We start from the raw sequence: 23,090 nt of genomic DNA, 5'->3' as shown, positions 1-23,090 counted from the left end.
ACTACTGAAAAGCTTTTATTTTGAAGGTACAAACAAAAAGAAAAAGACCTGACAGGAAGTGGAAAAAATGAGACATCAGAAAACAGAAGGTGGGGAGGTTCTGGTTCTGTATCTGGTCCTGGTTCTGTATCTGGTCCTGTCTGGTTCAGGTTCTGTATCTGGTCCTGTCTGGTTCTGGTTCTGTCTGGTTCTGGTCCTGGTTCTGCCGGGTCAGTTCATCAGCAGCTCCATCTGGACCAGCCTGGCGTTGGTGTCCCCGGCCATGTTGTAGGGAATCGTCCCGGCGAAGGTGATGAGCGCTCGGGCCTGAAGGCGCAGCTGCTGTTTGACCAACCGACCAATCGGATCAGTTTCAGCTGTTAATGTTTGCTGGCACCAAATAAGCTTTTATTCTGAAAGCGTCGGCGGCATTTCCTCTCACCGTGCCTCGGTCCTCCGTGGATCTGGGCGAGCGGCCCGGTGTTCCCGCTGGCGCCCCCTTCAGGCGTTTGTACTGGGTGAACAGGATGTTCATGGTGGCCAGCAGAACTTCAGACAGGTTGTGACGCACCTGAGGTCAGAAAGGTCAAACTGTTTACTGACCTGGGACAGTTCAAAGGTCAAACTGTTTACTGATGGACTGGAAGAATAAAATCTGTTCAGCCAAGATGGAACCGAGTCGGCAGATTTGGTGTTTGAACTTTAGAAACATGAAGTGTTTAGTTTCAGGGGGTTGAAGTCAACCCACCAGCTGGAGGATTAAACTATGAAATCATTTAAATCTGTAGAACCGACCAACCACCGGGTCAGAACATCGAAGTCATCCGCCATGATTCTGAGACAGATTGTCTGTCGCCCCCTGTTGGCCTGCCTCTGCTGTGCAGGAACTCAACCTCTACCCTGGATTAATCAGTGGGCGGAGCCAGAAATAAGCCCCTCCCACCTCATCGCTGAAGTTCCTGAAGGCCGCCACTCGTTCTTCCACGCTGTCCTGGCTAAGAGGAAGCAGCTTCAGACGCTCCATCACCTGCAGGCAGACAGATGGACCGTCAACACTGGCAGCAGCCTCTGGGGTCAGAGGTCATTTCACTCACGTCGTAGGCTCGGTCCACGTGACCCGCGTGGTACTCGTCGAAGAAGGTCATGAGGTCCAGCAGCAGGTAAAAGGTGCTGCTGATGGACTTCTCAGCAGCTGTGCCCTGAGAGCGATACCTGCACAGGGAGCAGAACCAGCGTCAAGAGTCAAACCGATGCCTTGGACGTTAGTGTCGGTTTCAGATCAGATGTCGGCATCGTGATGCGAGTGTTGCCATGGTTACCTCTCGGCGATCACCACGGCCGTGTTCTTCAGCCTCTCCTTGTTGGACTGCGGAGCGCTGACCTGAGCGATGACCGGACTCAGCAACCTGTTCATCAGCTCCAAAACCTTATCTGGGTTCTGCAAGGCGTACAGTCAGCAGAACCACGTCAGCAGGTCCAGATGGACCCGATAAAAAAAACAGGTTCTGCTGTTCTGAGGTTCTGCTCACCTTGGCCAGCTCGTACAGCCTCACCGCCTCCTCAAACAGACCCTTGTTCTCGGCCTCCAGAGCCACTTTGCTGATAATGGTTCTGGTGTCGCCTGCAAACTTATCGATGATCCCGGGCTGAAGAGGAGAGCATGCAGTCAGAACCTGCAGCTCAGGCTAAACGGGTCGGAACCGTCTCAACATTGTCAGGAAGCGGCAGAGCTTCAGCAGCCTGACGGTGAGGAAGAGGAGGACATCTTACCTTCCTGCTGCCATCTTTCTCCAGCTTTCCTAGCAGCATGTCGAACTGCAGGAAGAAACACAAAGACCAGAACCTCACAGAAACATTTCAGTCACATATGAGGAGCAGTGATCGCTGCCTGATTTACTCCTTAAAAAAGTTACTTGTAATATCAAGTAATCAGTAAAGTAACAATGTTAGATTGCAAGTTACTTTATGAGATCCATTCAGCAGCAGCTGCCTCAACAGAAAAACAACAACAGCGTCTAAAAATAGCTGTTTCTGCAGATACTGATATTATTATTATTATTATTATCCCCAGCACGGAACTAAAAGACTTGATACAGCTGTTATATGTTGATTCATCTTAGTTTATACAAGTTATTTTTCATGTATTAATGTTTGTGTCAGTTTTTGTGTCTGTCAGCAATCGGCTGGTCCGCCTGTTCTGGGATCAATTGGTAACCCTCCTCTAGGGGTCGGGTTAGCAACATTTTCAAAATGTACTCAAAAATAAAGCTGGACAATAAATCGATAATATATTTCAAGATGGACATGTGATCAATATTGACAGATAATACCTGATCGAATGTTCAATCATTTTACTGAACTCTGATCCAGAACCACACAGCATTCTGGGAGATGTAGGCAGAGGAAAGGCTTTAGCTGCTCAGCCGCACAGCAAGCTAAGCTAGCTGGTAGCATCAGCTAACTCACTGGCCATGTGGTTGCCTAGCAACAACCTGTTAAGCTACCTGCACAGCAGCAGCTTCAGGTTTCACCATCGTGCTTCAAAACTGCTTAAAAATAAAACTCAGCAGGAATGAAAACTGGATAAACTGAAAGACCAGACCAGCAGTTTGGCAGAAATTCAGATATTCAAAACAAAACTAATCAATGGTCAATATCAATTGATATCAAACGATGATATTGTGATTCTTTTTTCAGCCATATGGTCTAGTCCTGCTGATGAGTTTGAGTGATTTTGTCAAATAAAAACTGCTTTGGTTCTGTGTTGTCAGTAGCAGATCCTGAAGCAAACCTCAGGACGGGAAAATTCCTGGAGCTTCCTGATCCGAGTCGCTCACCTCTCGACTCTCGATGACCAGCTCGCTGACGCAGCGCATGAACATGTTTTCCCCCTGGCTGTCCTTCTCGTTGCTGCAGGACAGACAGACAGACAGGCAGCAGCGGTTAGAGACAGAGACTCGCCCAGCAGCAGAGGCCAGATGGAGGACGTACCGCAGGAAGTAGAAGTACTGCAGGGCCTCCCGCGGGTCGGTGGACTCAAACTTGCGCGTGTAGAGCATCAGCAGGCGGATGAAGTTGAGGCGGCGGACCATGGGCGGGTCTCCAGGCTCCTGGCTCACTGCAGGGACACGGAGACCCTGTGACCACGTTCTCCGCAGCGCGGATCGCTGCAGTAGCAGGAAAACCACTCACGCAGCTGGGCGCTCTGACCCGACGACTTCAGCAGCAGCCGCAGCTCATACAACACCAGGGCAACGTGCACGGCGTGGCTGCGCAGCCGCTCCACCCGAAACAGGAAGGCCACGGCCGCCTCGAACTGAGCCGTCAGGAACAACACCTGGAAGTACAGGAAGGGCTGCTGGCTGGCCGAGAAATGGGACTCTCCTATTGGACGAGAAGACGGGGAGGTGGAGATGTCAGCGTAGGGATAAGATCATCCAGGATAAAAATAAACTTCATTTTAAACCAGAGAGCTGGAGCTGAACCGACAACCTCTACAAGCTTCAGGCTGCTCAGAGGAAACGTTTCCTCCTGAGGTCAGAGCAACAACATCCCAACGACAGATGGATGGAATTAAACCTTCATATCATTTAGAATAAAATCTGTTTTTCAATCATTAAATAAGTTAAGAAATGATGCTTGCCATGTTCTCAAATTCATCAAGCTGCAAACAGGAAATGGAAAAGTTTGTGACCAGAAACCAAAGAAGCCATGAAACTGAAAACACAGAAAACTCCTGGCCACTGAAATCAGGAGGTCTGAGGTAAAAACTCTTCGTCCAAACAGGCTGGACCCTCGGCTTCTACGGCTCCACCATGAAGGAAGCTACATTACAAAGCTAACGGGTAAAGAGCAGTCCCCCACTGCAAAGAGAGAAGAGCTGAACTGAACATCTTTGCCAGCAATAAAATGTCTGAAACATTTTGACTTTAACTGTTCCATATCTGGAAGGAAAACACGTTCACTTCCTCTGCTGCCAAAGAAATCAGAAATCAACTTCATCATTCACAACTTCTTCTGTTTGCAGATTGGCCTGATTGAAAATCTACTGGAGGAATCCAGGTCAATGGGAGAAATCCCTGACTGAGCACCAAAGGCAGATGAGAATCAAGAACGACCAGGCTAGATTTATGCTAAATGCAATAATTAAATACTGAATAAAAGAGAGAATCATCATTCTAAAAGAGTGAAGAAGATCCTCTCGGCGGACAGCAGAGAGGATCATCGGGGCCCCCCTTCCCTCCATTCAGGACATTTCATCCCAGCGCTGCGTGTCCTGAGGCCGAAACATCATCAGTGACCCCTCACACCCCCACCATGGACTGTTCTCCCTGCTGCCCTCTGGAAAGAGGTTCTGCAGCATCCGGTGCAGGTCCACCAGGTTCTGAAACAGCTTTTTCCCACTTGCCATCAGACTGCTGAACTCTTAACTGGACTGCACTTAAAATCTGGTCTCCACTTTATACCTTGCACATGTACAGAGCTAAATAACTTCTATTTTACTGTCAGTCCTGCACTTTATATTTAGATTTATATTCATATTTTATACTGTATTTTATTTTACTCTGGAGTAACCTCGCAACATTGGAACCTCAAACATTGTCCTGAGCCGTATGCAACGAAATGTCGTTCTGTATTCACCCTGTGCATGCAAAATGACAATAAAGTCAGTCTAAGTCTAAGTTCCTGGGCTTCTAGTCGGATTTTATGGAAAAGTTTCCAGCAGCAGACAAACAGCTGAACTGTTACAGCTGCCATCTTTATGATGATGGTGAAGATTAGAGTCAGGAAGATGATGAAGATAGCAGAACAGTCTTCCTCCAGTCTTTTCCTACGGATTCACTGTAAATTGATTCACCGTAGAGAATAGAGCAGCGTTAGCGAGGGATGAAGGTGTGTACCGTAGTCTTCCAGCAGCTGCTTCTGCAGCTGCGGCAGCGTCAGCCGGTCCTGAGGAGAGCTGCTGCTGTCATCGTCGAAGCAGACCTGGTTCAGCTGCAGGAGAAGCACAGAGGCGTTAGAGAAGAAGAGCCACTCCACCCCTCCTCCCCCTTGGGACCACAGCGCCACCTTCAGCCACAGGTAGTCGTCCGTCTTGTCCGCCACCTCCCCGTGGCTGTCGTTGACGTCGCACTTGCCGATCAGGCAGTAGACGGCCCGCTTGTAAGGGTCGGCGCTGTTCCTCAGAGCTCTGCGGTAGTGGAGGCGGAGCTTGTTCTCTGACGCTGGAGACAGGCTGAGAGCGGGAGAGGTGAAAGGTCAGCTTCATGTCTGGGTCCAAAGCGACCTCCTGGACCGGGTCCTACCGTTTGTCTGGGCTGCTCATGTACTCCTGGAACCAGGACTTGAAGTCTCCCAGCTGATGCTGCGCCCGGCTCACCACCGTCATGGCGGCGTTCATGTCGCCGCAACGCAGGCAGTAGTAGATGACGGCCCAGACCGGCTGGCCCTCCACCTCGCCGTCCTGCAGGAAGTGACACAGAGCCATCAGCTGAACGCACTGTCACTGGTTTCTTTACCACTTCCTGCTGGCAGAATGTTTTCTGGGGCAAACTGTGGCGTCGCTCCCCCCCCCCTGTGTGTGTGTGTGTGTGTGTGTGTACCTGCATGCCCGGCAGCGGCCCTGGCAGCTTGATGTTGAGGAAGCTTCGGACCAGCTGGTAGGTGCCGGGCACGCCGCCCAGCTGTGCCTGATGCAGGTTGCCGAACACGGTTCCCATGGTGAAGCTCTTGTACCTGCAGACCAGGAGAAGTGCTCAGCTGAGACCAAAGATCAGAACCGGATGCGTAAGCGTTTCCGGGTCGGTACCGGTTCTCCAGGAAGCCGAGCGCCTGCCGTACGAAGGCCATCTGCATCTCCACGGCGGTGCGACTTTTCAGCGCGTCTCTGGCCGGAACCAGCAGCACGTCGGCCATCTGCTTGACCATCAGCCAGAGGTCCGACACGTTCTGCAGGAACCAGCCACAAATACTGCTCAGAGACAAACATCTGCTGTTTTAGCAGATTTTCCCCAGCATATTATAAGCCTGGCAGCCCGTCATGCTTTACTCGCCCCCCACCAGGCCAATTGTTGCTTGTTTTTGTTATTAGGAAAATTACATTTTCATTTTAATCTGTATTGCAAACGTCTCTGTTGCTGTGAGTGTTTCAGTGGCGGAGTGGATTAATTCCTAAAAGGTAAGTTTATAGAACATAGTTTTATAGATTATGCATTTAAAGCAGGACCATTCACTCCGCTGGCGCCTCCCGCGCTGCTGCTGCTTCATCTCTAAAGTTTACCTCAGCGCGGATCGCGCTCCTCCTTTCACTCTAACTGGACTCAGGCTGACCTGTATGGATATTTACCCCCTGTGAGGAATTATGATTCCTTCCAGAGCTTTTGATCAAGTTAGGAGTGTAAACCCACCGTGTTAGCTCTGGTTGTGCAGCTCTACGTGAACCTTAGGAATAACTTGTAGTGGCTTTCAGAGGAGCGTTGAGCGAGAGGTGAGAATGATTTATAATTGTAGACAAAGAAATTTGCACGGCTTTTCCATCTCAACTCGCTGCCCAGCGTGTGGCGCTGTCTGCCCTGTAAAGTTCATGTGTGTGTCCCGGTTGGTTAGCGGTTAACTAACCGGCGCTAACCTCATCATGCAGGTTCAGCCGGTGAGGAGTTTTCGCCTCGTAGTCACGCTTCACGCTGGTTTTATATTATTTTTAGTTTTATTTTTCCATTTACACGATGCATCAAATCATACCAAATGTTTTGTCCACTTAGTCAGACAGAGTTAATGCGTCCGGCCGCGCGGAGATCTGAGAAACTCGTCCCATAAACTGGAGCAACCAAAACAGTTTCTGTGTCTCTTGTTAAAACTCAACAGACAGAAATGTTAGAGCTGCTAAAGAGCCGCTGACTTAACTTGGATTAAACAGAAGTGCAAATAATTGATATTTATCTTAATTGTATTTTTTTAAGACTAGTTGTGGGTTTAAATAGTTTCACTGACAATGTTTTCCCATAACATATAATTACCCAGTAATATTTTTACATTTCCTGTCTACTTAACATCCTTTAATACTAAAACATGGTGGACCCCTCGCGCCCCGACCGCCGGGCTGAGCAGGTCCTCTGGGGGAAACTCTGTGTAGGATCTCTGTCGCTGTATGGATTGTAAAGTTATCCAGGTTATTGGCGCTTCAGTTTCAGTCTGAGCTCCGGATTTATCACGTAGCCAAAAAACATTTTATATCAATAACTGCTGTCCTGATTGTTTTGGCCCAATAATAAACCAACTGAAACATTTATGGTTTAAATATAGAAAGCTTGCATGAACTAAAGGTCAAAGGTTAGGGAGAGTGAACAGGAAGAGGAGGAGGTGGCCCTACCTTGTCGTCCATGGCGGCGGCGGCGGCAGCGCACAGATCCCCCAGGCTGGGCTGGATGTGTCCGCTGACGATCTTCTCGTTGAAAACGTAGATCTGAAAGCGAAACGTTACGGCCGGCTGAAATGATTGACGGTGAGAAACAGCAGCAGGAGAATCAAAATGTTGAAGAGGTCTTCAAACAGGACGATGAAGATGAGGCAGACGACGCCGCATGCGATGTGGCGACACATCTTCTGATGAAGTCCTGCGTCACCCAGCGGATCGGAACAGGAAGCGCCCGCTGCCCGATCGATCAATACGTTCGATCGATCAGCCCGCTCCCGGCTTCGTGCGACCCGGTTTCAGTCAAAAGGCGGGCCAGCTGCTTTAACACAGCTGCCATGGCAACGCCACCAACTATTAGCTCGTTAGTTTGGGCTGTTTCCTCCAGAGGCTGATTTCATTCCTGCTCAACAGGAACCAGAGGAGAATATAGACGCACTTTTACCAGAACAACATCTTTAAGTCATGAGATAAAAGTCGTTTTAATGAGAGCAAAGCTTCAAACTAGTTACTAAGACCTGAGCAGTTCGGTCCATCTGGTTCTTACAAACTGGCTGGAAAACTGATCAAATATAACTTCACAAGATGTCCAACATCCCTCATTTTAATTTCTGATTGTTTGTGTTGGAGTTCTCATAAAACTACACATTTATTCCGTTACCATTATGAATTTATTGCGGTGACATGACGACGTTATTCTGGTAACATTATGAATTGGTTTTGGTAAAACAGAAGTGGCTCCAGGTACGCAGAGCGCTGGGCGGCTGATAAACTCAACGAGAACTAGCAGAAAATAAATATCGATTTTCTAAAAGTTCAAACTTTAAAAAACAAAATGTTAAAGCATTGTGCAAAAACAGGCCATTTTGATTAATAAATGAACAGTACATTTTATTTTTTTTATGCTAATTTTGGAGCCATGTGTTTCTCAGGACTCCAGCCATAGCCACCTTCAAAATAAAAGCCTACACCATTTCTGAGCTCCTGGCGGCTCTGAGGATGATGATGATGATGAACATCTGCTAGCACCAAGCTGTGTGGATCTAAACTGTAACAAAACTTCTACAGAACCTCTATTAACACTGAGCAGAAAGTTCTGGAGCAGAAACCCAAAAGTTCCGTTTGGTTCTGATGGACTCACCTGGCGTCCGTAGGCGACCTCCACGCTGTTCAGGGCGCTGCGGCCCGGAGCCGCCGCCTCGCTCACAAAGCTGGGCTGCAACAGAAGAGCAGGAGTCACACGCAACGTCACGGAGAACCGACCCAGATGTCTAACCCGAACCAGCCCTCTGGAGCTCCGGTTCGCTCCAGTGAACTGCCTGCATGTCATTTCTGATCAGATTGTCTGACTTCCTGCTGTTTCCAGCTGCTGCATGCTCCATCAGATTATGTTACAAAAATACTCCATCTAATAACTCTGACTGTTTTCCTTCATGGCGGAAGGATGGAAGCAGCGGAACCAGTCTGGATGGCAAAACACGAGCTGCATGGAGGAAGAGCGACGGCTAACAGTGTGGAGGAAAGATCACACAAGTGATCATCGACTTCTGGAGGGAGTCTCAGGAAAACATGATAATTTGGGGGAAGTTATGATGATGATTCGATTTCTGATCGGTAACACAGAGTTCAGGTAAACAGTCGTCCATCCAGATACTGATGGACTGCGATGGTGATGATAAACGTGCGGCGCTCAGTTAACCGAAGCTGCAGCGTCTGCATGCCGTACCTCCACATCCTGGCTGAAGTCCAGCGCGTCTTCTCCGGCCCCCAGCAGCGTGTGCAGCACCCTCTGCTTCACCTGCTCCCACTGGACCAGCATGGACTCCCGGTGGTACTCCTCAGCCAGCAGGAAGGTCTGGGGACAGACGGAGGTAGAGATGTAACATTATTATGGACACCTGGACAGGTTAACCTTCACGACAGCTCCAGGTTTCACCAGGAGGCCCCCAGCACCACTACTGAATGTGGAAACCCTTCGCATCGTTCAGGCTTCAGCGTCTAGACCAGGACCGGCTGCTCTACTTTAACCGTCCACAGAGACACCGAGACGCAGAGACCATGGGTACAGGAGAATTGAGTCTCCTGCTGAGGGAGACAGAAATTTGGAGCACATCGCCACCTCTCCTCTAACCTGCAGTCAGATTAAACCCAAATAAAGGCTAATCACCTGCTACTTCCTGTTAGCGCCTACAGCGGGACACGGGCTAATCACCTGCTACTTCCTGTTAGCGCCAACAGCGGGACACGGGCTCATCACCTGCTACTTCCTGTTAGCACCTTCCTGTTAGCACCTTCAGCAGCGTGTCCTAACTGTCCCTCAGTCAACAGGACTCTCAGGCCAGAATAACAAGTGGGACAAGGAAAAACTAAATGCTCCGATTTGTTTTTCGTCCCTCAAAGCCTCTACAAAACGTAGAGAGGGTTTTGCAGGTTTGTCTCATATTTTTTTGCATATTTTTAAACGTCTCCACTGCAGATTATACCATTAATTTTTGTTCATTCTGAGCAATAAAACCAAAATTTAAGTAACTTTTACTGAAAAGTATATAGCCAAGTTTAATAAATTCATTAAAAGCAATAACATCCATCCATCCTCTTCCCTTTATACGGGGTCGGGTTGTGGGGGTAGCAGCTTTAGAAGGGAGGCCCAGACTTCCCTCCCCAGCCACTTGTTCCAGCTCCTCCGGGGGAATCCCAAGGCGTTCCCAGGCCAGCCGAGAGACATTGTCCTTCCAGCGTGTCCTGGGTTTTCCCCTCCTCCCGGTGGGACCTGAACTCCTCATCACGGAGGCGTCCAGGAGGCATCCTGACCAGATGCTCCTCTCGATGTGAAGGAGCAGCGGCTCTACTCTGAGTCCCTCCCGGATGGCTGAACTTCTCTCTCTAAGGGAGAGCCCAGACACCCTGCAGAGAAAACCCATTTCGGCCGCTTGTATCCGCGATCTCATTCTAGATCGACCGGTAAATCAAGAGCTTCGCTTTTTGGCTCAGCTCTTTCTTCACCACGACGGACGGGTACAGCGCCCGCTTCACGGCAGACGCTGCGCCAATCCGCCTGTCGACCTCCCGCTCCCTTCTTCCCTCATTCGTGAACAAGATCCTGAGATACTTGAACTCCTCCACTTGGGGCAGGACACCCCCCCTGACCCGGAGAAGGCTCTGATCCCCATCCCGGCCGCTTCACACTCGGCTGCGAACCGCTCCAGCGAGAGCTGCAGATCACGACCTGATGAAGCCAAAAGGACCACATCGTCTGCAAAAAGCAGAGATGAGATTCTAAGGCCACCAAATCGGATCCCCTCAACACCTTGGCTGGTCTAGAGATTCTGTCCATGAAAGTGATGAACAGAATCGGTGACAAAGGGCAGCCCTGGCGGAGTCCAACTCTCACCGGAAACGAACCCGACTTACTGCCGGCAATGCGGACCAGACTCTGACACTGGTCATACAGGGACCTGACAGCCCGTATCAAAGGGCCCGGTACCCCATACTCCCGGAGAACCCCCCACCCCAGTCTGCCAATCCAGGGGAACTGCCCCCGATGTCCATGCGATATTGCAGAGTCGCATCAGCCAACACAACCCTACAACATCCAGAGCCTTAAGGAACTCCGGACGGATCTCATCCACCCCCGGGGCCTTGCCACCGAGGAGCTTTTTAACCACCTCGGTGACCTCGTCCCCAGAGATTGGAGAGCCCAACCCAGAGTCCCCAGGCTCCGCTTTATCAATGGGAGGCATGTTGGTGGGATTGAGGAGGTCTTCGAAGTATTCTGCCCACCGGCCCACAACGTCCCGAGTAGAGGTCAGCAGCACACCATCCCCACTATAAACAGTGTTGGTGCCGTACTGCTTCCCCCCCCCGAGACGCCGGATGGTGGACCAGAATCGAACAGAAAGCAATAACAATAAGCTGGATATTGAATACTTTGTGCTGTAGTCGACGTTTTCTACTGGAAGATTTTAATTTGTTATAAATCTGTTCTCATTAAAAGTCTCCACAATTGGCCTCACTTTGGAAACCCTTGACCTTCAGTTCACCTTCATTAACCAGCTAGAACGAGTTCAAAGGTCAGCATCAAAATCAGCAACGAGAGAAACCAGCAACTTCTCCTCCACTAATCCCCTCTCTGGCCCGGTTCTGGCGGTGTACTGACCCTGCGGCGGGACTCCTCGATGGCGGCCAGCAGAGCGTTGTCCCTCTCGTTCTTCAGGAAGCCCTGAGGAGAAACAGAAGGGCTGAGAAACGAGACGGATAAAAACTAGAACAGAAACGGGAGGAAATGGAGAGAACTTCTAGAATAGAGCTAGAACATAAAAACAGAGATAAATCAAATAGACTGGACGAACCGCAGATTATATATCTGAAGCCAATAAAATAGAAAGAATAATAGAAGCAAAGCAAATAGAGCGGCATCTTTTCTAGATGAAGGCAGCAGCCGACCAGATCAGTACGGTCTGAACCCGTCAGAACCCGACTGGTACCCACAACAGACCCAGTAATACTACCCAAGGGCTGAGGCTGATTTATGCTCCATGATAATAATAATAACATTAATAGTAGGAAATAAACATCATGTTTCATCGAACCAGAGTTACAAAATCAGGCCAGGCCTCAGAACCAGAACCGGCCGGACTCTAACAGGAAGTCATGGAGCTGAGCTCAGTCTGCAAGTCATCATCAGAGACGAAGCAACTACAGAAAAACTACCGAGCTGATCCAGACCAACACCCCTCACCAGAACCAGAACTGGACCCCCCTCCTCCCAGCACAGAGAAAACTCTTCATCAGTGTGAGGAAGACTCACGCATGCTGAGGCGTCCAGACGGTCCGAAGAGAAGGGAAGAGACGGAGGACGGCAGAGCGGCAGCAGGAGGATTTATGGTGAACGGACTGAACCAAGTAAGATTTGAGACAGGGGTTCAGGAGGAACCATTCACTCTGTCACATATTAACCCTCCATCAGCTGTCACTCTCTCACTTCCTTCACCTCATAAGCCTGCATTCTTCCTGCCATTACCCCCAACGCAATTACAGAAACAGATTTTTACCCTCAGTCGATGGCGTCCGATGTCCTGTTTTGAAATTAGGCTAATTATACTCTTAAGGGTCATGTTGATTTAATGAAGGGGTTTCATTATTTCCTCCCCCATTACTTGCCCCCGGTGGGGTGGACTAATGGGGGAGGATGGGGTAGCAGCGGGAGGAGGAAGATACAGCAGAGAGATCTCCAACTAAAGTTACCAAAGTTCAGCAACAACCTCAGAACTAACAGCAATCTGCAGACGGAAGCTGAGTGCTCTTCCTGTCAGCCGGCTGTAAAAGCCTCCAGGCCAGCAGAAATCAGCTGAAAGAAACATCAGGCTGCAGAGAGGAAGGGTCAAAGTTCAACCTTTACTGGCCAAATCCACCATCTGATTATTAAAATGGAAAATGCTTGAAAACATGAAAACATGTCTCTCTGTTTCATACTGGCAGTCCAGTTGACATTTAAATGGGTGTTGCTGCGCCCCCTACAGAGAACTAGCGTAGGTCTGGGATTCTGAAATTAGCAAGTTGGACCCGGCCCGGCGCTGTGGGACTCTACCTGAATGTCGGTGTCTTTGACCGGCTCCAGCGGCTCGAAGGTGGTGGCAGCACTCAGACTCTCCAGTCTCTGGGAGATGTGGAAGATGTCCAGGCCTCTGGACCCAAGCAGGATAGAGCTAAAGAGGAACACACACACACACACACACACACCGTGAGACGCAGAGGCTGCTGACGGCCACTAGAGGGCAGACCACCCCACCACAGCATTCCAGTACCACCAACAGCCAAATGGGTCTGTCCAGGTCTGACCGGGAGCGATGAATAACGTACGCTTTAACGTCAGCTGCATCCTGGGAGGTCCGTGTCAGAGTTCTGGACCGGAGCCGCTCTCCAGCCTGCTGGATCTCCTGGAGGTTCCTCTCAACGTGCGGCAGCTCAGATACAGCTTCGGTTTCTGCAGCCAGCTGCTCGGCCTGCTGCAGCAGCTCCCCAAAGCCTTCTGCGTCCATGGCTCCACAGAGGAGGAAGACCTTCAGAACCACAAACACAGGTCGGATTTATGGAGGATAAATGCCGACGTGGTTCAGGCCGGAAAAATGAAACGCTTCCAACATCCTTTCAGTCCTGACAGAAGCAGAAATCATGTCCATTTCTTAGGCAGCCCACATGTCTCTCGATGAACATTTCATCTCTAAATAAGCATCTACTGCATGAAACCACATCGCTTTATTTCATTTCAGCTCAGTTAGAATAAATTAAATTATTTATCTTTGCTAGATGTCAAAATATATATATAGAGATAAAGGTTTTAGGATGTATCAATTTCACTATAATATTTGCTTTGAAAAATAAAATATGCCGTGTATTTTCTGTTTTTATTGATAAAAAATATAATGTCCTTCTAACCATTTACAAGGAGCTTCAGCATTAAATATCTTGTAGAAAAATGCTGCCTTGGCAACTGAAAAACAAAACATGACGAATGAATTTTTGTTTTCTCTCTTAATTTTATTCAGATTTATATACTTCACAATTCAACAATATATGTTCCACGTTGTATTTTCTTCCACATCTCTCACATTATGTTTTTCCTCCTAGTTAAATATTTGTCATGTCTGACCAAGACGCAGTCTCATTATTGTTTCTCTTTCGCTCACTAACAGACTTAATACCGATTTTTGTATCAATTCTTTCTTCATTTCATCTTTTCTGCCATATTTTCAACAACATTAAGTATTTATTGTGCAGATTGTTAAATGAATGAACTTTGAGATGTAAACATGAAAGCTGCGCATCTGTTCTGCGCACATGGAGCTGTTCTGATAGCTTTTGGCGTTAAAAATAAAAACTAAGAAGTCAGTTAAAAGCACAATTCACAAAAGAAAACATAGAAATATCAAATTGAGACTTTATTTGCTGACTTTAGTCATTTAGAAAATCACGTGTTTGAAGTATTCAGAGCTAGCCGTGTTAGCATGCTAACAGTCAGCTAGCAGGCTAACGGTGGTGCTAACTGTTTTGCTGGTTGCTGCTGAAGATGAAGCAGCTTCTTACCTGGACAGAGAAGCGGGGGCAGCAAAGGTCTCCTCCGGGCTTCACCGGCAGCTGAAGATCCTCAGTTAGAAAATAGTTTCCTTCAGAAGAAACTGGAATCCAACTTCCGCCCGGTATTTCTGAAGCTTGATTGTGATTGGTCGAGAGCTAGTCCCTACCGGAAGAACTTCTTTTCTTCTTCTTTTTCTTGTTTTATGGCGGTTGGCAAACAACTTACAGGTGCATTACCGCCACCTTCCAGGTTGGAGTATGGATCACACGCTTATACCCTCCCCATAATACCCGTCCTTCTTAGAAATCTAAAAACACTCTCAGATATTATATCTCCTGACGATTTCTGAAATATTTCTTCTAAATCTAATTTACAATTATTCATCTCATTAACCAACATCTCTCTCTCCCTTACATACTTATTGCAATCTAAAAATAGATGCTGTATTGTTTCCATCTCTCCACAATATTTACAACCTGTACTGTGTTTATTAATTAACTTAAGAGTACTATTTAACCTTGAATGCCCAAATCTGATTCTAGAAATAATATCTTCTTCCCTTCTATTCCTATTACCTTTTCTATACCCCCCAACTCTTTTTTGAATTTTATAATAAAATCTCCCCTTTTCTCCTCTATCCCACTGCTCTTGCCATTTTTCCTTCATATACTCCTTAACAACACTCTTTATCTCATTTCTACTTATTTTAATATTTAATTCAACAATTTCTTTATTAGAGGCTCTCTTAGCAAAATTATCTGCCAATTCATTTCCTACAACACCGATGTGAGCAGGAATCCAAATTAATTTAATCTGAGATCCTTTCTTCTTAATCCTGAAAATTACCTGAACTATATCCTCTATAATATCTTGTCTAACTTCCGATTTCATTCCTTGTATACTAATTAATGCACTACTAGAATCTGAACAAATTACAAACTTTCCTTTTCCTATTCCCTCTATCCATTCTAAGGCTATTAAGATTGCCATTAATTCGCCTGTATACACTGTTAGCTTATCACTAATTCTTTTATTTTCCATAACATTTAAATCCGGAGCAATAAATGCTATCCCTACTTGATTATTTGACTTGTTTGAAGCGTCTGTATATACTTGGATATACTTTGAATATTCTTTATTAATATAATTTTCCACTTCATTCTTTTCCATCTCTCTTCCCTTTTCCAATAATTTTAAGTCAACTTCAGCCTGTTCTAAAACCCATGGTGGGATGGCAGGAGAGACAACTACTGAACTAACTTGAACTTTATCAATCCCAATTTATTTTATTTTACTTAAAATTACCCATCCAAAACTATTTGTATTCTTCTTTTCTTTTTCCTGACATGGTTTTAGTGTTAAATATGGAGGATAATTTTTGCTATGACCTTTAATATTCGCCCAATATGTTACTGCTATTTGTTCTCTTCTAATCTTCATTGGCATCTCACCCATCTCAACCTGTAGAGCCGAGACTGGAGTTGTTTTCATCGCTCCGCAGCATAACCTTAACGCTTGATATTGTATTTTGTCTATCTTTTCCAATAACTTATTTGAAGCTGAATTATATAAAATACATCCATAATCAAAAATAGATCGAATTAGACCAATATAAAACGTTCTTAATGCTTTCCTATCAGCTCCCCATTCTCTGCCTACTAGACATCTTAAAATATTTAAAATTCTTTTACTTTTTACCACTATCTTATCTATGTGCGTTTTCCATGTGAGTTTTTTATCAAACCATATCCCCAAATATTTAATTTCATCTCTCCTTTCTATTATACTCCCATAAAATTGAAGTTCCACATCACTACTGTTAAGGGAAAATGATTAATTTTAGTGCTTAATACAGTTAATCTTACGACATGTGTAAAGTTATATTTAGCACTCTTATTTGGAACAGGTTTCGTCTGAGCATGTGGGAGCTGAATAGCAGGCATTCAGCCAAGCAGGGACCTCCCCCGCTGACACACAGAGCAATAAAAGTAACATTCCGATGGGGGAAGAGACTTTTTGGCGCCAGGGATCTCCCCGTATCAGACAGAGATGAGCACTAAGTGGTCCGCCCTTTTACTTAGACAAAAACCAGACATCTTTGCCGTAAATCAGGGAGTTCCAAGTTTCTCTGAGTCCCTACGGAGTTTCCAATTGGTCAAAGAACGGAACGCCTTGGCTGCATAAATTAAATAGGGAAACACCTATTTGGTATAAAAATGACCTGTAAGGAGAGAAAAAAGAGAGAGACAGCGGCCGCTAATTTTTGCCTTTTTTTGTCTTTGTTTTATGTTTGTTTGTCTTCCCCTTGTGTGTCTTTATTTTTATGAGAAAAATGCATATCTCTGTACCTCTGCAGCTTTGTTAATTGATTCATGCGTTGCTTTGTGTGGGATTAAACTCTGTGATCTGTGACGTCAACACGCTTTGTTGTTGTTTCGTTTTAGCAGAACGCCGCCACTCGCCGAGGATCCCGGAAAAAAATTAAAGAGGAAAGAGCCAAACGTTTTGTCCAAAGCTAGCATTAAATTACCTCTTTTTTAACACTACTCACTCTCTTATTTGAAAAAACAACAAATTTAGATTTAGATGTTGAGAACCTAAATCCCCATTCTAACGCCCATGCTTCTACATTATTTAATGCTTCCTGTACTTTCTGTGTTATATATTCAATGTTCCTTCCCCTTTTCCAAATGACACCATCATCTGCAAATAGTGAAACACCTAAGGATTTATCTATATTACTAAAAATATCATTAATCATTATATTAAATAACATAGGGCTTATAATACTCCCTTGGGGAGTTCCATTTTCCACTTGATACTCTGAACTAATTTCCCCTTCTATTTTCACTCTTAACTTTCTGTCAGTTGTTAAGGAAATATGATTATATATAGTGCTTGATACAGTTAATCTTAAAAGATATATGGAACACTCTTATTTTGAACAGGTTTGTGTTAAGCATTTAAAACTAAACCAGATGGGTTAGCATTCAGAGACACAGGAACCAAATGCAGATTAAGGGAGATCTCTCAATGGGACCCCCGCTGTGCGGTCAGACCACAGGAGAGGCCATAAAATTAGCATTTTCCTTGGGAGACAGAGGCTTTAGATTTCACAGGTATCTGTGAGATTGTATCTCAGGTCGTTCTGTACTCAGAATGACCGAGGGAGCCACGGGGGATCAGAGCGCAGCGGTTTGCTTCTTTGTCTCGGTAGAAGGCAGATGGTCCTTTGATCTTTGCGTAGATCAGGGGGAGTTTCCAAGTTTCTCTGACTGCTTAAGGGAGTTTCCAATAGGTCAAAGAACGGAACGCCTTGAGTGCATAAATTAAATAGAGAAACACCTCTTTACTATAAGATTTTGTGTTAGGAGAGAAAATCCAGAGAGAGCGGCCACCATTTTGCCTTTTTGCATCGGCTCTCTCCAAAGACGTCTTTGCTTTTTGTTTGTCTTTGTTTTGTGTTTGTTTGTCTCCCCTTGTCTGTCTTTATTTTTATGAGAAAAATGCATGTCTCTGTTCCTCTGCAGCTTTGTTGTTGATTGCTTTGTATGAGATTAAACTCTGTGATCTGTGACGTCAACACGCTTTGTTGTTGCTTTCACTTTAGAGCACGCCGCCGCTCGTCGAGGATCCCGGGCAAATTAAAGAGGAAAGAGCCAAACGTTTTGTCCAAAGTTAACGTTAAATTACCTCTCTTTTTTAACACAGTTAAGAAATTTCTAATCCATCTATACATTTTACCCTTTATACCTGTTAGTTTTCATTTAATCAGCAACCCTTCTTTCCACAACATATCATAAGCCTTTTCCACATCCAAGATCACTGCTATCACACTCTCTTTATTAACTTGAGCTCGTCTAACTTCATGTTCCAAACATATTGCTGGATCAATTGTACTTCTTCCTTTTCTAAATCCAAATTGGTATTCCTTTATCTTCCCCTTGGATTCTAAGAAATATACTAACCTATTATTTACCATTTTCTCCATAATTTTACCTAAACACGACGTTAGGGCTATTGGTCTATAACTTTCAGTTAAATATGGATCTTTCCCAGGTTTGCATATAGGAATAATAATAGCTTCCTTCCAGTTATCAGGCAAAACTCCTTCCTCCCAACTTTTATTAAACAGTTTTAAAATTTTTCTTTACTCACAGCACTAAGATTACTCATCATATTATAAGTGATTTGATCATTACCAGGTGTTGATTTTCTAGAATTCCTCAACACTTTATCTAATTCAGCTAAGGAAAATCCCTTGTTACTATAATCTTCATAATCCTCATCATTTTGAATTAATTCTATATTCCGCTGTTTGGTAGTTTCACGTCCTAATTTTTCCCTATTACTCAGATTCTCTGTACTATCTATCTTAGCAAACATCTTTCCTAATACCTCAGCCTTACTTTTATTATCTATAATATTATTTCCATTCTCTTTAATTATTGGGAAAAAAAATTCTTTTGAATTCCCTGACATTTTTTTAATAGTATTCCAGACTTTATCTAATGCTGAATTCTTCCCCAAAGATTCACAATACTTTCTCCAATAATTTCTTTTAGCACTTTTAATAACTCTTCTAACTTCTGCCTGTTTTCTTTTATAATTTATCAAATTCTGAAAGCTTATCATTTTTTTCAATATCTTAAACGCTTTGTTTCTCTGTTTAATAACTATTGAACATTCTATTGTCCACCAAGGAACTATTTTTTTCTTTATCCTATTCCCATTACTTTTGGGAATACTTAATTTGGCCGAATTTATTATACCCTTGCTAATTTCAGAATTAACCTCATTAATTGGATTATTTATATCTACCTTTTCCAAGCATTCTTCACTCATAACTCCAAACATACCCCAATTTGCTCTCCCAAACTTCCACCTTCCCTCAACTTTTAACTGTTCCTCCTTCATAACTACCCCTATACTAATGATTATTGGGTAATGATCACTCCCCATTGTATTTTCTTTGATTATTTCCCATCTGCATACATCAGCCATAGATTGAGACACCAATGTCAAGTCAATAGCAGACTCTTTGCCTCTAACAATATCCACCCGAGTGCCTTCTCCATTATTTAAAACAATCAATCCTTTTTCTTCTATGAACTCTTCTACAATCTCTCCATTATAATTATCTTGATCACCCCATAATGTGCTATAAGCATTAAAATCCCCACACCACACTATTTTCCCTCTCCAATTTTTTAGGACTGCTACAAGTTTTGATTTTTCTAATTGCTTACACGGGTTATAGAAATTAATTATTTTAATACTCCCTTCATTTGTCCATACTTCAGCACCAATAATTTCTAAGTCTGACACTATTTGTATTGGTATTTGGTTAGTTTTGATAAAAATAGCACACCCTCCTCCATTTTTATTTTCCCTGTCTTTACGTAGAACTGAATAACTGTTAATACTAAACTGTAATGATGGCTTGAGCCAAGTTTCTTGAACACATACTATATCCGGTTTTGGATTTAAATTACTAATGAAACCTTTAAATTCTTGACCATTTGCTAGTAAACTCCGAGCATTCCACTGTATTATTAAAATTATGAAATTGTTTGAGACGCTTCAAGATCAGCTGACCCTTCACCTTGTCTTAGCTCATCATGTATTTTTTCCCAAGACAAATCTTTTACCTTAAAAAATTTAGAAGCTGCTTTCAGTATAATTTTAATCTTCTCAGTTTTATTTCTTGCTTGTTCTGAACAGTTAATAATATACGCAAGAAATGGAATTAATTTATCTAACGTAATATTTCCCTGATCATTTTTTGTCATTACTTTCCTTTCCTGACTTACATTCAAATTACTATCATCACTTCTCACCTGTTTCACTGCCTCAGCATAAGTTACTCTCTTTTCAGTTCTAATTTTTTGAACTTCAGCTGCCTCTTTCCTTACATTGCATCCTCCATATGCTGCAGTATGATTTCCTTCGCAGTTGCAACATTTGACAGGATTATTTCCACATTCTCCATAAGGATGTTCTCCTCCACATCTGCCACATCTCTGCTTCCCTCTACAAACATTTGCAACATGTCCATATCTTTGACATTTATAGCATCTAACTGGTGATGGAACATATTGTCTTACATTATAGCTCAAATATCCAATCATGATCTTATCAGGCAGAACCCTATCTTTGAAGACCAATAGTACAGATGTACTATCCAATTTCTTTCCATCCCTAAAAGCTTGTAGTCTCTTAATTTCTGTAATTTCTCCTCCTTTAATCATTTTCTTCAACTCTTCCAAGTTTTCTCCTATAGGGATTCCTGAAATCACCCCTTTTACCCCCCCCCCCCCCCCCACCTTTCTTTCTATCACTTCCTTTTTACACACCATTTGTAGCTTAAGAGCTTTATTTCTTTGTTCAGCATTTTTACATATAATTAGTAAACTCCCATCTCTTATCACCTTAGCCAGCTCTACCTCTCCAATAGCTTTCATAAGCCCATTCGACAAACTAATAGGACTTACCCCCATCAGATCCTGTCCAGTTTTAAACTTTATTACTTTAAATTCTTCCATCATTGCTTTCTCATTTCAGTTGTTTCTTCTTCATCTTCAAAAGATCTTTTCCCATTACCCAATCCTTTTTTCCCTTTATCCCCCCCCCCCCCCCCCTTCTATTTTCTACCATTGACCAACCTGTATCCATATTATCCTCCTCCAAACTTCCCCCACTACTACTAGCCATCTGATCCACTCACAACCCAGATTATGCCACAAACCGCTTATTTTTCCAAATGTCAGCGTCTCTTCTCCAGAGCTCCTCCTTCCACCAGCTAGTCCCTACCGGAAGAACTTCTTCTTCTTTCTTTTTCTTCTTTTTGTTTTTAATGGCGGTTGGCAAGCAACTGGAAGAACTTCTTCTTCTTCTTCTTGGTTTAAAAGATGTTATACCGAGAAACGCGCGCCCTGTCGCGGGAGCGCGCATCGCTCTAAAATCTCGCATATTGATGAGAAAACGGACTGAAATCTGACCGAAGAGGAAACTTTTAAAGATATTCGTAACATTATCACGTTTCTTAACCATGTAAGTGTAACCCTGCTGCATTTGTACTGTGTTATTTTGTATTTGTACTGTGTTATTTTGTATTTGTACTGTGTTATTTTGTATTTGTACTGTGTTATTTTGTATTTGTACTGTGTTATTTTGCTTTTCTGTATTCTTTTACTTTATGGGTAGTGTCCCTTTAAGAGAACTGAACGACATTACTTTACGGCAGCATTCCGACTGCAGTTGCTAAGGGAATTCCCGGGCTTTAGAGTTCAGAGCTGCTACAGAGCAGAGGCATGCTAGTCTCAGCCTGGCTTCTGCATATGGCCTAACTTTGATGCTCATATGATGTTTCCCTGCTAGGTGAGCATTACTGGAGATTGGTAATGTCTGCATTGTTGTGAGAGGAACGTTGGGCCTTCGTGCCTGCAGAGGAGGAAGGAGAGGCTGCTGGATTTTCCGTGTTTGTGGACACCGGCTGCCATCATCATTCTGGGTCCTGTTAAGGAGAAAAGTTATTATGTTAGCTTAAATTTTGGAAAAGCATGGCTCTCCTTTTCCTCCTGTTAGCCGGGTCGAGCGGGGTTCTCCGTGAGCGTCCTGCAACCGCGTGCTGCTAAAACGAAACAACAACAAAACGTGTTGACGTCACAGATCACGGAGTTTTAATCTCATACAAAGCAATCGACAACAAAGTTGCAGAGATACAGAGATATGCATTTTCTCATGAAAATAAAAAACACACAAAGGGGAAGACACACAAACACAAAACACATAAGACAGACAAAGGCGCCCGCGTGGAGTAAAAAGATGGAAAAAACTCTCTCCTCTCCGGTGTTGACTTGAAACTATAAACCAAAAGGGTGTTTCCCTATTTAATATATGCAAAAAAGGCGTTCTGTTGTTTTGACCAATCAGAGACCTGGTTCAGCCTCGAAGGTGCTCTGTTTTTTGTCCAAGCAAATCGGAGGGAAACCCCCAGTCCTGCACGAATATCCCCCCGCACCGAAGTCCTGTTATAAATCTCGCCGACTCTCCTGGAGTTTCTTCCTACCACATTCCAGCTGCCGTTTCCATGGAGATGCTAATTTTATGGCTTTTGTATGCTCTTAAACAAACAGTTGAAGGCGTCTGCTTGTCTCCTCGGGCCTCTTTCGAAGGGTCACACAAAGCCTGTTTTTTCAAATACGAGTGATTAACACATGTGGGAAGATTAAGTGTATTTTAGCATTAAATAATCATTTTCTTAGCAATCCCCCTTTTGAGGTCTTTTTAAAAAGACCTCAATAAAAATTGAGTAAGCCTTCTAATACCGAACCACAACTATGTATGAAAAAACGAAAAAACCGAAAAATAAAAAGACAAAAGCGTGACGTACCCTAATTCTATACAATCCCCCTTTGTAAACAAAACCGAAGGTGTAGAAAGACTTATCCTTAAAATTGTAAAAACATAAAACAAAATTATCACAATACAACCAAAACACAAGACAAACCAAAAACCCAAAGTATACAATAAAAAATAAAGCAGGGACATACATATAAAAAACTAGTAAGAAATGCTCTGCAACTTCAAAGACAACATTCATCCCAAAATTACAAACCGTCG

At 44.3% G+C, this 23,090-nt stretch overlaps 1 protein-coding gene across 2 annotated transcripts; it reads right to left on the bottom strand.

Annotated features, from left to right (window-relative positions):
- Positions 1 to 2: 2 nt before the first annotated feature.
- nup93 (nucleoporin 93) lies at positions 3 to 14,614 on the bottom strand. Of its 2 annotated transcripts, none has more exons than XM_005814302.2 (22): positions 14,474 to 14,614; positions 13,250 to 13,449; positions 12,978 to 13,095; positions 11,547 to 11,609; positions 9,117 to 9,245; positions 8,532 to 8,606; positions 7,349 to 7,441; positions 5,789 to 5,928; positions 5,583 to 5,715; positions 5,286 to 5,443; positions 5,050 to 5,215; positions 4,881 to 4,974; positions 3,172 to 3,363; positions 2,971 to 3,097; positions 2,817 to 2,889; positions 1,750 to 1,794; positions 1,509 to 1,625; positions 1,299 to 1,417; positions 1,074 to 1,191; positions 923 to 1,006; positions 422 to 550; positions 3 to 321 (listed from the first exon to the last, which is right to left on the bottom strand). In XM_005814302.2, exons 2-22 carry the CDS (start codon positions 13,426 to 13,428, stop codon positions 211 to 213), a joined length of 2,463 nt encoding a protein of 820 aa, XP_005814359.1. In that variant the 5' UTR covers positions 13,429 to 13,449; positions 14,474 to 14,614; the 3' UTR covers positions 3 to 210. The 2 variants fall into 2 exon arrangements, with proteins under 2 accessions (XP_005814359.1, XP_023207908.1); XM_023352140.1 differs by having other exon boundaries at positions 3 to 318.
- Between the last annotated feature and the right edge of the window lie 8,476 nt (positions 14,615 to 23,090).

The sequence above is a fragment of the Xiphophorus maculatus genome, chromosome 2 (assembly GCF_002775205.1).
Source record: "Xiphophorus maculatus strain JP 163 A chromosome 2, X_maculatus-5.0-male, whole genome shotgun sequence".
Classification (NCBI taxonomy): Eukaryota; Metazoa; Chordata; class Actinopteri; order Cyprinodontiformes; family Poeciliidae; genus Xiphophorus; species Xiphophorus maculatus.
This window is presented reverse-complemented; position numbering and strand designations above follow the sequence as displayed.